The 15,307-nt window shown below is 41.0% G+C and overlaps 1 protein-coding gene across 1 annotated transcript in view; it reads left to right on the top strand.

Annotated features, from left to right (window-relative positions):
* The window catches only part of xpo4 (exportin 4), a 55,251-nt gene that overhangs the window by 28,186 nt on the left and 11,758 nt on the right, over positions 1 to 15,307 (top strand). The window contains exons 8-13 of the mRNA XM_031873931.1: positions 3,447 to 3,604; positions 11,013 to 11,187; positions 12,093 to 12,269; positions 12,524 to 12,666; positions 12,809 to 12,954; positions 13,338 to 13,515. Coding sequence (XP_031729791.1) covers positions 3,447 to 3,604; positions 11,013 to 11,187; positions 12,093 to 12,269; positions 12,524 to 12,666; positions 12,809 to 12,954; positions 13,338 to 13,515 — 977 coding nt within the window. The remainder of the gene's footprint in view (positions 1 to 3,446; positions 3,605 to 11,012; positions 11,188 to 12,092; positions 12,270 to 12,523; positions 12,667 to 12,808; positions 12,955 to 13,337; positions 13,516 to 15,307) is intronic.

Here is a 15,307-nt window from a genome sequence, read left to right as displayed (position 1 = left end):
TGTGTGTGTGTATGTATGTGTCTGTCTGTGGCATATTTTAAAGAGCTACATGTCCAAAGAATGGTTCTAAAGCCTGATCCCACATAGTCTTCATCAGAAAATGTTTACATGTCCGGTTTAAAAAGATCACACTGGTAATCATACCGTAGAGTATCAGTGAGCATCGGCCCCTCCTCGTCCTCACAGAGATGGAAGAGCACACGGAGTGGAGTGTTTCGTGTGCAGCCAGTAAACACAATCAGTGATGAGGCTGCAGCACAGACGTTGTGGCCTGGAGGCAGACAGTAACCCAATCTGGGGTGGGGGGGGGAGACAATAAGTTGGACGCAGAAAGATGAGCCTCTGAGCCCCCCCCGAGGTAACAGACACCAGGCTTTGTTTCCTGCTATAAATAAATACCCTTCCTCCCTCGTTCCCTCCATCGTCCTGCTCTCTCTTCATCCTCCTCATCCTCACCTGACTTTCTCCTTCCTCAGTTTATCTCATTAGAGCTCATTTCTCTTCTCTTGACTCTCATTACGTATCGTTGATGTTTTTCCCCACAATTATATCCTTCAGATCAAACTGTGTCTGCAGTTTGTGTTCAACAGAGATTGTAATGACTGTGAGTCTGGTATCAGATCTTTTGTGTCTCACTACATGTATTTATGTTTCGGGTTCATCAACAGACTCACAGGATCATTTGATCTGGTGTCAGCAGACGCACTGCAGCTTTCATTCATTTAATTCATCTTCACAACCTTTTAGCTACGAAACTAAAATGTTGAGCTCTTCTTTCCTCAGCCCAGCATCATTTTTCATGAGCTACTATAATATTTAATATTTAATCTGTGAGACTCTGAACTCCCGATTTGTTTTGCTAAACTGCAGAAGGTTTCATCCACTAGCAAACGCTCTCCTGCAGACTACAACCTGCAGAGAGCACAGAAACATTTTAGAGAATGACTTCCTGTTTGTTGTTTAGCTAGAGAGAAAGAGAAAGATGAGAGATTTGTTAGCTTTGGAACTTAATCTGCAGCACAGATGATAAAGAACTAGAATTAGGGCGAGTTTAATAATCTATGAATTGATTTTGGTGGTTTGAAGCTTCTAAAATGTTTTCTTTGTCATATGTCATTGTAAATGACATGTTCTGAGACAAAACAAGCTATTTCAACACCAAAGAAATACAAAAATATTGTATTAATATTATAATAAATTGTTATGAGCTTGTTTCGTTGTTTTTTGACATTTTATAGAATTAACGATTAAAAGAGAAAATAATCATCAGTTAGTAGAGTTGTAACTGTATGAGATGTTGTTATTACATATTATCAGTAACAATAACCCTTAAAGTGATGAGAACAGATTTATAAACCTGACAAATGTAACGAACATGTTGTGTAATGACGCATGTTGTGTACATGTTGGCAGCACTATAGCACGTTAAATAAGTACTGAATGACCAAATAATGAATGTGATTTTTAATTGTTGGATCCTGTTCTCTCTCTTTTCGTCCATCCCACTCCCCGCATACTGACACACACACACACACAGTGTATCTCTAACTATAGTCAGACTCGAGGCGACTGACATTACTGGCATCGCATGGATCATTCACTGGTGCAGCTGCTTTTTTAGAGCTTGCGCTGTTCAATCCTTTGGCCTTGTACTACCTCCCCTCTCTCTCTCGCTCGCTCGCTCACCCACCCGGCTCTTCCCTCCCTTCTCCTCCTCCTCCTCTCACTTTGCTCTTCCAGAGGATGACTTCACGCTCTGGAAGAGAGAGCAGCAGTAGAGACTATGGTGGCTACGCTACGTTAGCATCTGAGATTCCCAGCAGCGTGGCTTACCACCAACAACGCACCCCAGCAGAGAGGAGGAGGAGGAGGAGGAGTTGAGGAGAGGCGGCAAGGAAGAATTTGAGGGGAGGGAGTAAGAAGGGGAGAGGAAGCAACAAGGAGAGGGAGGTTGAAAGTTTGATTGCCTGTGCGATGGGGCCATGTGGAGCCGGTGAAGGAGCTCTCTCTGGATTTAAGAGGATGACGGGAGGAGAAGAAAAGAGCTCGGAGCCGCGAGATGAAGGCAGTCTGAGCTCCAGACGGCTGTGATGAGTCGCGGTGCTGTTACTGCTGCTACCTCACTGTGTTTCTGTCTGTGTTGCACAGTTTAAAACCAACAATGCCTCCTCCTTGTCAGAGAGTGACCGCTCGGCACGGACAAACAATCCAACAACCAGAGCAGAAGCTCTGAGCTGAGATGAGACTGAATCTTGATTCCTTCCTCTCCGGGTTTGATTGAGGCTGTCTGTCTGTTTGAGACCGAGGGGATAAAGAATAAATACAATCTATTCTCCATTCTGCTTGGGATCAGCTTGCTGGGTTTGTAGGAGACGCCAGTGAGTATTTATCCTGCGGAGTATCGGCTGATCTGTGTTTTGAAAGCGGTGACGGGAGGATGAGGCAGGTTCACCTTTTTCCCTCTTCATCGTCGACGGCTTTGCTATTTCAAAGCGGTATCACACTTGTAGATTACATTTCCTTTCGTGCTCTGTATTTAGGAATCTGAAGGGTTTTAAATATTCAGTCCAAACTAGAAGGGACCTCGCAGAGCGAAGACCTCCGCCAAGGATCTCACAACATAATGAAAGTAAAGAAATCCCCGGTGTATCAGCCCTGTGATCTGGATCAGTCATTTAATGGTTCTTCCTCCGTCCATGCTGCGCCTTTCCTCCAACTTTAACAAAACCAAAAACACGACCTCCTTAGCAGAAGGTCTTGAATATTTTTCCTACCTGCCGTAGACAATAACATTGATCATAAGGAAGTGAGTTAGTTATTTGTATGTTTTCGGGAGCTTTCAGGTGTTTGTGATGAGCGAGTCTAAATCCACTTACATCAGTTCATTGTTTTTTAATTGGTTAATCCGTTTTCTTCCGCTTATCTGAGACTTGGTGTCAGAATGGATTCATTCTGTTACTAGAATCTCTGTTCTGTAAAGTTCTGACATGAATGTGACTGGTTTCTGTTTTTTTCTTTGAGTGTTAAAACTTAAGTCTTCAATTTAATTTGTTACGCACTTTCTTTTAGCAACAGTTGGATTAAACTAAAGCAAAGAGCTCAGGTTGGTCGCTTCTGATGAGTAAAATATTACTGGTGTTGATGCAGAGACTTAACAGCTGAAGTATAATGATAATAATGATGATAATTATGATCATTTCCATGATTAGAGATGTTGTTGTTTTTCTCCAGAATGTTCCATAATGCAAGATTTTAAAATAGAACAAATCAAATAATGAAGTTGGTCTTCAGAATCAGAGGATTATATTTTTATTATTATATTTATTGCATTTTCTTTCTCCCATCAAAAGCATTTCACACGATTGAACTTGTGTCAGCGAAGTGACAAACAAACATCTAGAATCTTTGCTGATATGTGCGTGCGTCCCCTCTGTCTTGTCTTGCAGGTGCACAGGAAGATTCGGGAGGACTCGGACATGGCCCAGGACTCCCTGCAGTGCCTGGCCCAGCTGGCCTCCATGCACGGGCCCATCTTCCCCGATGAGAGCGCCCAGGTGTCCTACCTGGCCCACCTGGTGGAGGGCCTGCTCAGCATGATCAACGGGTCAGTGCGTCACTGTGTGCTTGTTTCAAGTGTGTCGTGGCGGTGTTGAAATATCTCCACCACTGTTTGATGGATTGCCTTTAAACTTTGTGCAGACATTCGTGGCCCCCAGAGGATGAATCCTACTGACTTTTGGTGATCCTCTGACTTTTACTCTAGCGCCACCATGAGGTAGATACTTGCAGCTTTTGGCATGTGCTTGAGGAGACGAGATGTCGTGTGGATATCTGTAGTTATTTGGCGTTTGTGGCAAAGTGCAAACTATTATTCAGCATCCTGTTTGAATAATGTTCTCTATCTTGCTGATTACACAGTGATGTTGTTGGCAGGTGAACACGGGAAACCTTTTTTAAAGATTGAACCAGTATAGCTTCTCTCTTAAAGGTATTTATCAGTGAATTGTGAGGTTATATCGCCTTTATAGGGCAGGTTGACATTTGTTTAAAGTCTGTCTTAAAACAATACTCATGTGCCATTTGTTGACGAAGTTATTGGTTGCTGTAATAATTCCTCCTGTTCATATTCGCTGTGAAAAAGTCCCCATAATCAACAATTCCAAAAGCAACCCAATTAAGAAACCCAAAGCTCCCAGCAGGGAGTGGAATGAAGGCTGGATGATGAGTTTCAGAGTCTGGAGAAGTTCCTGGTGATGGATTCGATGCATGGTTGGAGTGAGAGGGTGGAGTCCAGAATAAGATGGAGCAGACGTCCACATCGAGGACAATATCAGAATATTGGAGCAGTTTTGTTCCAATTAATACTCATTCAACTGTTTCCATCATGCCACGTTGATCTCTCTCACGTGTTCTCTTCTTTCTGTTTGATAATCTGCAAAAAAAGTAATTTTGACTTCGCTGACCGATGGAACTAATTCAAACCTGCCCATAGAAAGCAGCTCCGCCGGGATGCACAGCTTATTACACGCCCGCTACACAGAGATAGATTGACTTCTCCTTCGCTGAAGCATTCACAAAATAATAGGTAATAATAATATGTATTAAAGGCTTGCATTGTACATTAATATCTAAATCTAATGTTCTTTATTAAACCTCAGCCGTCCAGTCCAGCTGCCTATATTGTAGCTTACAGTCTCAGTAGCTGTTCTCCCTTCGCTCTCTCAAGGATTTCATGTTTCTTAAAGTCAGAGACTCTACCAGTGATGGAGGCCGTCGTCAGCAGCAGTGTGACTCACGCTGGGCCATTACTGCTTTATTTACAGGAAGTAATTGCTTGTTGAGTCTGTTTTTAACGGCCTCTGATTCTAGCATCTGTACCCACTATGTGAAGCTGGCTGCAGAGGGACGAGCTGCTCCTCCAGCTCAGCAACAAATACAGTAAATACCAGCAACTCATCTTCTCCCACTTTATTCTACCAAAAACTAATTTATGTGAAAGTGGATCAAATTATGTCTTTATTCTTCTTACTGTTTATTTAACTGGAGAGGAAAAATCCTCACTAGCGACCATGAGAACACTGGTAAATACTGTGGAAGTGTGTCGGTCTCATTGTAGTCGTCCTCTAATCCTAAATACTTTAAGACTAAACTACCTACATTCTACCCAACCCCATGTTGCATAACTTTAATGTTCAAACCTTTTCTATTTCTATAGAAATATTCCATATTTCTATTCAAATAACCTGGTATCTGTGAATCTTTGATTTTATTCATATCAATTTAAAGCATGAGTCGGCCATCAAAAACAAAATGTAATTCATCTATTTTCTAATTTGTATTTTGAAGATAAACACCTCGAGAAGCAACATCTTGTTTTCAACGATGGATTAACAGACATTCAAACCAAATATAAATACATAATTAATAAGATACAACAGCACAAAACAAACCTTATTGTCGTAGCAATAACAACATGTTCGACACAACATGAACAACAACTAAAAGGAATTTAACCGCCAGACAGAATAACACGACGTCAGAGTAGTGAGTCAGCCTGAAACAGGAAAAACAACAACATGAAGTACATTTGAGATCAAAAATAAGGACGAAGTGAAGAGAAGTAATCGATCTGAATTATAGATTTTTCTTTACCTTTTATATTGAGGTCACTGCTTTATAATGAGCGTTGTGGGAAATGTTGACGTCTTTATAGCCACATGTTTACAAACTGTTTGCATCAATGTGATGAAGTGACTCTGACTGTTGTTATATTATCCATTGAGAATCACTGTATTAGATATATCAATAATATTAATCAGTTCAACATTGCATATATCAATAATCTATATTTTGCTCTGTTAATATGAGGTAAGTATTAGGATAAGACTATCTGTAGAGCTTATTCTTCTAAGAATACAACAATATACTGTGTTATACTCGCTTGTACCTGCTGCTTGTTGGCTAAACGGTCGTGGGAAGAGATAGAACTTGTGATCTTGTGCTGAGAAACGTAACGAGTTGTGTTAGTTGTGATGTTTGGAGCCCATTGATTGTTCCAGTGTTTGTGGGCTTCAGGAAGATGCATTAAAAAGAGGGAACTGTTCTGTTTGTAGCAGCGAGGTGAGAGTCCTAAACCAGCTTTCCTCTTTTGCACCTTTTAATGTCAAAGTGCCAATAACACAATTGTTCCAAAGTATTTTTCATTTGTAGTAAAAGGAGTCTCTAATACGGCTGCAACCAACAGTTATTGTTCTCTTTTTAAATTGAGTAGTTTGGTCTGTATAGTGCCAGAGAATAGTGAAAAACATCTATCACGAAGCCCAGAGAGACGTCTTTCAATGTCTTGTTTTGTTGGATCAACAACCCAACAAAACAAGACTATTTCATTTCTCTTGAAAGTCTTCTTTGTGAGCTTTTGGTTGGAAAAAGTCCCAAGTTCAACTTAACATTACGCCACAAATGATGTCAATGTGGCATCAAACCAGCCTCCTCTGTTTTGATCTGCTCTTTGTATAAGTCAGAGAAATGTCCTCGGTCCTTTTGAGGTTTGGCTTGACCCCAAAAAAAAGACAAACAAGCAACACTTGTCTTTGAAATACAGATGTCGCTTTTAAATATTCTATATTTATATAAGTACAATCATATAAAACAAATGTGTTTTTTACGACAGATGTATTATTCATCTGTTGTAAAAGTCTTTCTATTGTTTTCCTGATTGATCGTTTGGTCTATAAAATCTCAGAAGAGTAAAAAATGTCTTTCACGACTTTCTAAAACCCAAAGTGACGTTTTGTTTTTCAGTTTATCGTGATATATATCAAAGAGAAGTGTTTCAACTCTCTCTCATGATTCCTCTCACATGTTTTGATTCAGTTTAACTCTTAATGGAGCGATTTTAATGCAGATTTCATCAGAACTTGATTATCTTCTGGTGGTTTGACATCCTGTTTTATCTGCTCGGGGCTTCTTAACGCTCAGCTAGCTAACATCCAGTGCTTCTGTTTCTTAATCTTAATCTTGTTGTATTCAATTAATTTGAGTTTGAGAACTTCAGAACTTAGTTCCTCACTTCTTTTCACACCTGATCTTCTGGTTGACAGTTCTGATGGAACTTGAATGAACTCTATTATTCTGAATCACGTTTTCTTTAAAATATAAACATTCCACCATCGCTCTAAATATCGCACTTCAGTCCACAGCTTAAGGAGCTAATGTTTAGTGGATAAAACTGCTAAATAAAGTTATTTATTAACCCTCGTGACTCAAACATTAGAAATGAAAAGACCTATATTGTTCACATTGCTTTAACTTTGAGCTGCTGTACGTTAATATCTTCACTTTAATAGATTCAGTCTCACGACTACAATATATGCGTTCATTTCTACGCCGATGATACTCACCTTTACCTCCAAAGTCGGTCCAAACTGTTCCTGCAGCCTAATTGTCGTAACGAATCACTTTGAGAAACTAAATGTCCTTATTTCCAGCTCAATGAGGATAAGACCCTCTTCAGCGCGACGGTGGACGTTAATGAGAAATTATTTTTATAGTTTCATCCCCGCTGACCAATCGGAACGTTACTCAGGCCTCCGCTGTTTTAACTATGTTCTGCACTCTATAAAAGCAGAACTGCAGCTGGCAGCTGCAGGACTTTTAACAATAAGAGAACACATTAGCCCCATTTTATTATCCCTCCGCTGGCTTACCGTTGCTCTAAGAATACAATTTAAGGTTTTACTGTTCAGTCATAAAGCCTGAGATGGATTTGACCTATTTTGCCAACATGGCCCCAGAAAAAAATGAGAAAAAAGAAGAACTCAACGTTTTGACTTCTCTACCACCGCTCTGTGTTCCTTAACACATCTCTGTAAACTGTCTGCAAACTGAGCAGGCACTATATGAATTTAATTAATTAGAAATCTTTTAGCTCTAGTACAGATACATTTTAAGTTAAATCTGTCTGTTCAGATAATATGAGAACAAGAGTACAAATGAGACCCGATATTCAGTTGGTGCTGCAGACACTTAAAACCGAGGTTCCCAGCCCTGCTCATATTTAGCTTTAAATCATGTTGTTAAATCATCTGAGCTTTTTGTAACTATTTATAAATGTCATAAATAAAACATCTTATATGTTAGCAGAGGGGTTTTAATGGTGGTGTCAGTAAATACAGACGTAGTGTTTTATGTACGTTGGTGGGTGTCTAGTCAAAGTGGTCTCTCTCTCTGTCTTTCGCTCTCTCTGTCTTTCGCTCTCTCTGTCTTTCGCTCTCTCTGTCTCTCGCTCGCTTTGTCTCTCTCTTTCTCTCTGTCTCTCTCTCTCTCTCTTCTGCTCCATCTGTAATCACCTATTCTTGGAGCTTTTTTCCAATTGCCTCATCGGAGAACCATGCATAGAGAGAGAGGGAGGGACGGCCGATGTGCGATGATTGAACAGTTCTGCTCGCAATTTAGCTCCATCTGATCGGAGTTAGCTCGTCCTCTCACACAGTGTTCCTCTGTGACTGACTGTGAGAGAGAGAGAGGTGTGTCTGCTCAAACACAAACTCAGGATTAGGACTGTAAGGCAAGAAGAAGAACGACAGCTATGTGCAGAAAACGTAGTGGGTGGTGTTGGTTTAGAGGGGTTAAGGGAGGAGTATCTCCTTGAGATGGCATATTTAGAATTTCATCTTAATAACTGAGCAGGATTGTAGAAAACCCTGGAAAAACACACGCTTGCAGTATATGCGTCGTATAAGAAGTAAAGCCTGTTTAGTTTTCATGCGGTCATGAGTAGAGACTAATATTTTGAATATATCAACGTATATGTTGGTTACGGAAGCCCCGAGAGGCAAGTGAGAAAAACAATATATTCACATATTGTGTGTTAGCAAGTTATGTGACGGTCACGTCTGTCTTTTGACTACAAAGTATCTTGATCTATTGAACACCTGAACGCTTTTATTCCAATTTAGAAGATGATGTAGTTCGTCCTTCAGCCTCTTGTGGCCAAACCGAGTATTACAACAACAAACAATATGAAATATGATTTTGGCAAAAATCAAAACAATCACCTGCTAAAAACTTTTCCCCCGCATGTTTTAAAGATTTAGAACTTGAAAAGATTATTCTTTCTGAACCTTGTTTTTACCTGTTAAATTATAAACACAAGAGAGAGGAACATAAACAATTGGGGATTTTTATAAAAAATGTTTCTGTTGATAATTAATTAATTAATCTTGATAATGAATCGTCTATATCAGCGTGATGTGTGTGATGATAGATGTCCATGTGGTCATTGAGAGTCGTTTTCAGGTAGATTTGTGGCCTTATAGTCTAGTTATCGGATCATGTGAGATGTTTTTAGGTTGTTGTACACATTTTTGGTGTTTCCCTGCAGTGCTGCAGCTATTGAGACACATTGCATGTGAAGTATGTTTTCAATTTAAAACACGTTTTTGGATAAATACCAAGACTTTTATTGTTCATCTGGAGCTTGTTCCCCCTCTTGTTCCTCTCACTGGATCTCTCCAAAGCTTACATTGTATTTCTGACATTAGTTTTCGTGTCTGTCTGATCACAGTTGTGCATTAAATGTAGTCTTCTCATTTGTTAATGCATCTTTCCTGAGGCACTCGGAGCGCGTAGTTTATTTCAAATACAATGTTGAGATGATCAGTGAGGCAGCAAAGTTGAGTTTAGTTTGACTTTACTTGGTATCTCTAATGGCTTTTTAAAACAAGAGACTGAAGTGTAACATTTTTAGCCACGCTAGCTGCAAGACTCTCTGGATGATGATGTTGGTCGGACCTAATTATCTCTACTGTTGACTGTTGGATGGACTCACGTTAAGTTTTGTACAGACATTCGTGGTCTTCAGGGGATGAAGTGTGCCGACTTTGGTGTTCCTCTGACTTTTCCTTTTTTAAATATTCCAATCTAGTTATTGAAGAAATACCTGCGAATATGGATGTCACGAGAACTGACGCTTCAGTACCAAAATTCTGAAAAACTGACAGTACTCGTTTTTCAGACTAACGACGTCCCGGAGACGATAAAAAATGTCCCTAATAATTCTACATTCAACAAATCGGTGTGTAAATCTGCAGGAGGAGAGCTAGTTACTGTTAGGTGTTAGCATTCGGTGGACAGCACAGTCCTGATCGGCTAAATAAAAGAGCTAACGCTAATGGAGGTTGCATTGAGTTACATTATGATGCATTCAAGCTCTATTCAGTAAAAATGAGTGTTGGGCAAAGATAAATTCTAACTTTATCATGATGTGTTCAAATGTAATCTTGTAAAATGTCGGGGTTTATCGCCAGGAGTAATAATACATTTGCAAAAACCAGTATGACAATGTTAATAAAGGAGTGTGTGATGAAGCACGTGGGGTTTATTGATTTGTTTTTGTCCTTTACCGTGGTATCCAGCATCTGCATTGAGAACATGCCATTGTGTTGAATTCTGACATTAGCAATGACCTCACAAGTAGAGCTGTTAAATGATATTTGATATTTAACATTTCTTCTTCTTGTGATCCTTCAGTATCTCATCACATCGATGGTACAGGCGCTGTGATTAGAGTCGTCCAGATGGTGAAGAATTCAGATTACAATCTAAAATAAAACTATTTATGAGCCAGATATGATTTCAGCGTGTCCACACATGTCACTTCATTCTTCATGGTTCGATCTGATGATATAAGTCTAATTAAAGTGTAACTACAGTCGTTCTCTGTGTCATCGTGTGCTCAGTGTGCTGTACCATGAGGCAGAAATACCATAAAAATAACCTCGGAGTCAGCTGTGGAAAAACTGCTCGGGGGGTCAAGTTGCCCACGAGTTTTGATTACGGATCAATTTTCATGTCTGCGTCCAAACCTCAGTCACCAAGTGTGTAAACTGGTGAAGTGACCTCAGCCTCGCCCTGCAGAGTGGAAAGAGTCCGTCCTCGAGCCAAAGCACCAGAGTGGAGGAAAGAGAAGAAATCAGAAACCATCTCATTTTATTATCTCCTCTATTCCCCAGGATTGAGATCGAGGACTCGGAGGCGGTGGGCATCTCCAACATCATCTCCAACCTGATCTCCATGTTCCCAAGAAGCACTCTGACGGCGCTGCCCAGCGACCTCTTCACCTCCTTCATCAACTGCCTCACGCTGCTCACCTGCTCCTTCGGACGCAGCGCCGCCCTGGAGGAGGTGGTGAGTCACGACACCTTCGTCCTTTATCTCACAAAAAAAACGCTGCTCTTCTTCACTGAAAAAGGAAACATTGGTTCATAATAATAATAATAATAATAATAATAATAATAGCATTATTTTAGCCATGGTCCATGTTCTACCTCCTCAGAAGTCTTACAATCTGTCGCTCACTTTACACAGACGAACGAATCGTCTGAAATAAATTGACTGCGAGTGATTTAACAATGTTCAGAGTTCATTTAGTTCTTTATTATACTGTAAAAATAAGAGTTTATCAGATAATCTTCAGAAATAAACACAGCTTTGTTGTTTTTCCTGCTTCCCTATCGTGTGAATTATCTTGTGAGCTTCTTGAATTAATTACAGATGTTGGAGATGTGGTCTTATGTAATCTTACATAAAAAAGGACGATACACAGTTACAGGCCTGGACATGATCTGCTATTTGTGGAATCTGTATCCATGAGTTCCTCGTCTAGAAGTAGAGAGAACTAGAACATGTCTCTTGTCTGTGTTCAGTGCAGAGTTTAATGTTTTTTACAGGATCTGAGCAAAGCAAACGGTTTATTTGGGGAATGAAATATCACAATTTTGACCTTAGTTACGGTTTCTTTTTCTGATGGAAATGTTAGTCACACATGATGTGTTCAAGGACTGTCGTAAAGAAGAATATCTGATGATATATTGATGTTTTTTAAAGCGTCTAGCTGTGATGAACGGTGTAGTTTTGGCTTTTCCATCCCGCTGACTTGTTTTGGGGTTCAAAGCGTTTATGTAAAATTATTTACATAAAGACATTTTGAGTCTGTACGACCTGAACAATACACTTCACTGGATCGGTAAAGACAACAGAGCCAGTGAACCGTCTCATTGTGTCGTCCCTTTGCTCCTCCTGTCCTCGCTCAGCTGGATAAAGACGACATGGTTTACATGGAGGCCTACGACCGGCTGCTGGAGTCGTGGCTGACCCTCGTCCAGGACGAGGAGCATTTTCCTCGCGGCTGCTTCGTCCAGCCGGCAATCCAGGTGTTCAACTCGTACATCCAGTGTCACCTGGCTGCTCCGGACGGCACCCGGAACCTGGTGAGCCTGTAATTACCATAAATACAGTGTGTTCCTCTCAGGGAAGGCAGCTTCAAAGGAAGGACCTCGAGTGATTAACTCTTGGAATCAGCGAATGTGAATCCTTTAAATACAACAAACAAACACACACAGGAGGGAAAACGATTGTTCACCAGATTACTTATCAGGGTTTGAATCATCTCGTCCTCCTGACGTGTTTAACTCACTTTTTCCTCTCTGCACACCCTGAACCCTGAACCTCGCTCCTCCTTCAGTCGGTGAACGGCATATCGTCTCACGAGGAGGACGAGATAAACGAGATACAGGAAGACGACCGGGAGCTGTTCTCAGACCAGCTGTCCAGCATCGGCATGCTGGGACGTGTGGCGGCGGACCACTGCATCCCCCTGCTCACAACGTAAACACATTAAACACTTTTATGTCTATATTATGAAAGTACATGCAAGATCTCCATCTTCAAGTTCTCGGTGTGTTTGTAGTTTAGTTTGGTTATTATACGTGTATTGGAGATTTGTTGCTCTTGTGTCGTCGTCCTGCAGCCTGCTGGAGGACCGAGTGACGCGGCTGCACGGTCAGCTCCAGAGGACCCAGCAGCATCTCATGGCCTCATCTGATCCCGGATCAATGGACCGCAAGGTGCTGGACGACCTCTACGAGGACATCCACTGGCTCATACTGGTCTCAGGTCAGCAGCGGGATGTACTACGCTGTTTCTTTTATTATCAATTTCCTGAATCAATGTTCCCTTTGCTCTTTAATGTTTGTGATTGCACACTTCTCTACACTGAGGATGTTATTGTTCATTAACACAAGTAAAAACAAACTATTTAAAATGAAGACAAAGAACAAGATTACAGAATTATAATACATGAAGAGACATTCTAAACATTGAGTCCTTTAGAGTCACTTTAAATCCCTCCAATGAGACTCCAGAAGGTTCCGGTGTCTTCTCACCTAATTTGAAGCTGCAGCAGCAGATCACCTGATCTGCCTCTCTTCAGGCCTTAGTAGGAATCAGTCCTGAGAGAGAAGACACGTAACATCTGCGTCTGTCTGTGCGTCCTCCAGGTTATTTATTAGCAGACGACTGTCAGGGCGAGACCCCGCTGATCCCCTCGGAGGTGATGGATTTCTCCATCAAACACTCCACAGAAGTAGACATCAACACGACGCTGCAGATCCTCGGCTCGCCGGGGGAGAAGGCCTCGTCCATACCGGGCTGCAACCGCACCGACTCCGTCATCAGGTATTCAACTAGGAAACCCAGGGTTTTATTATTCACTGTTGTCCTGAGAAATGTGCTTGTTTTGTCTCTAACGGGATACAGCAGAGAGTAGAGACGGTTAAACACAAAATACATATTTAAGTACTTCATGTTTTTGCAGTTAGATTTGAAAATAATTAGTGTGCTGTAGAAACCTCAAATGTTTGCAGGCGTCTGTTAGTGTCAGAGTTCCAGGAGTTGAGCCCGATGAAGTCTTTATCTCTTCTTTGCCGTTCTGCAGAAAGCGTTTAGTAAATGTCATGGTGTTCCTTCAGGTTATTTATACAACACAGTGCAAAAGAAACGCCAGTAAAGGACGTTTAAATACTATTTATAAGAGTCATTAAAGAGCTAAAACCAGCTCGACAAGAAGAGAACAGGAATAAATGCTTCAGTGTAAAAACAGAACGTAAAGGTCTTCAGTCGTGATTTAAAAGAAGTGAGTTTCAGCAGTTTTCTGGGAGTTTGTTCAGATGTATGAAGCATAAAAACCCAATGCTGCTCCTCCATGTTTAGCACAGGAAGCAGAAGACCTGAGAAGTTGGTTCATAATGTAGCAGATTTTAGTTTCTACAATATTTGTCTGTTGGTGGATTTTTCTTCTTGCTATTAAGAGCTCACGGGCAGCAGTGCGTTTGTCCTTTGTCGGGTCTGAAGGCTCTGTGAGACGACTGAAAAGTTACTTACTGACATCCAGTGTTAAGAGGAGGAAGGTCGATGCCTTGAATCTCCAAACTAACGAAGCAGATATGTGAAAGAGGAACGTGCCAAACAGTAGCTGCTTCTTATTTGTGGGTGAGCTGTGAAGGTCTCCGGTTTAAGGAATGTTTAGCAAAGTATTTCTGTCGGTTTCGATGGTCCGATTACGTCAGATTAACTCAAGGACGAGACGAACTAGATTGTGGAGACGACACTTCGTCTTTGTGTCGTCGCCGTTCCTCTCCTTTCAGCAGCCGGACCTCCATAAAACTCTCCCAGAATAGAGTTCCTCTCTGCCCGAGGCCGGGCCCAGTTATTTAGAGGTTTAGTCTCCTCGCATTCACACCCAAACACCATCTGAATGTGCAGCCGGTAAAGTCTCCATAAAGGCTCTCTAGTGATTATTTTCACTGTCAAATAACCTGTTGGGTTCAATCAGCTGTTTAGTGTATAAAATGTCAGAATAGTAAAATATATATAACACCTTCAAATTGTGTTGTTTGTTTGACCGACGTTCTAAAACTCAAAGATATTTATTAAACAAATTATGAAACTGAGACAAACAGCAAATCCTCAAATATTCAAAGCTGGAATGTTTTGTGTTTTTAGCTTTAAAAACGACTCGGAATTATAAGTTTAGGCGTCACTTGTAACCGCTGTCTGCCCAGACACAAAAGATATTTGACTAATGATATTAAATGATATCAGTAAAGAATAAAGTTCAAGAACACAGTAAGCAGAACAATGACCGAGAGAAAACGGTTATTTCCTCGATGATGAGATCTTCAAAACAAACTCTTTCTGTTGGAGCAGAAATGTGTTTATGATTATTTAAAAAACACAGCCTCTCTCGTTGCTGCATTGCATTCTGGCCCGTCTCTCTGCCACCGTTCTTCTCGTGTGTTTGTTCCCGTGTGGACGAAACAATGTCTCTAAAAATACACCGACGCTCTAATGAAACAGACTGCAGCGATGCAAACGAGTGTCTCCAGTTGCTGCTATCGGACAGGATCTTTTCAACAGCAATTAAACGAGGTGTGTGTGTGTGTGTGTGTGTGTGTGTGTGTGTGTGTGT

The sequence above is a fragment of the Anarrhichthys ocellatus genome, unplaced genomic scaffold (genome assembly GCF_004355925.1).
Source record: "Anarrhichthys ocellatus isolate YVR2014 unplaced genomic scaffold, GSC_Weel_1.0 scaffold77, whole genome shotgun sequence".
Classification (NCBI taxonomy): domain Eukaryota; kingdom Metazoa; phylum Chordata; class Actinopteri; order Perciformes; family Anarhichadidae; genus Anarrhichthys; species Anarrhichthys ocellatus.
This window is presented reverse-complemented; position numbering and strand designations above follow the sequence as displayed.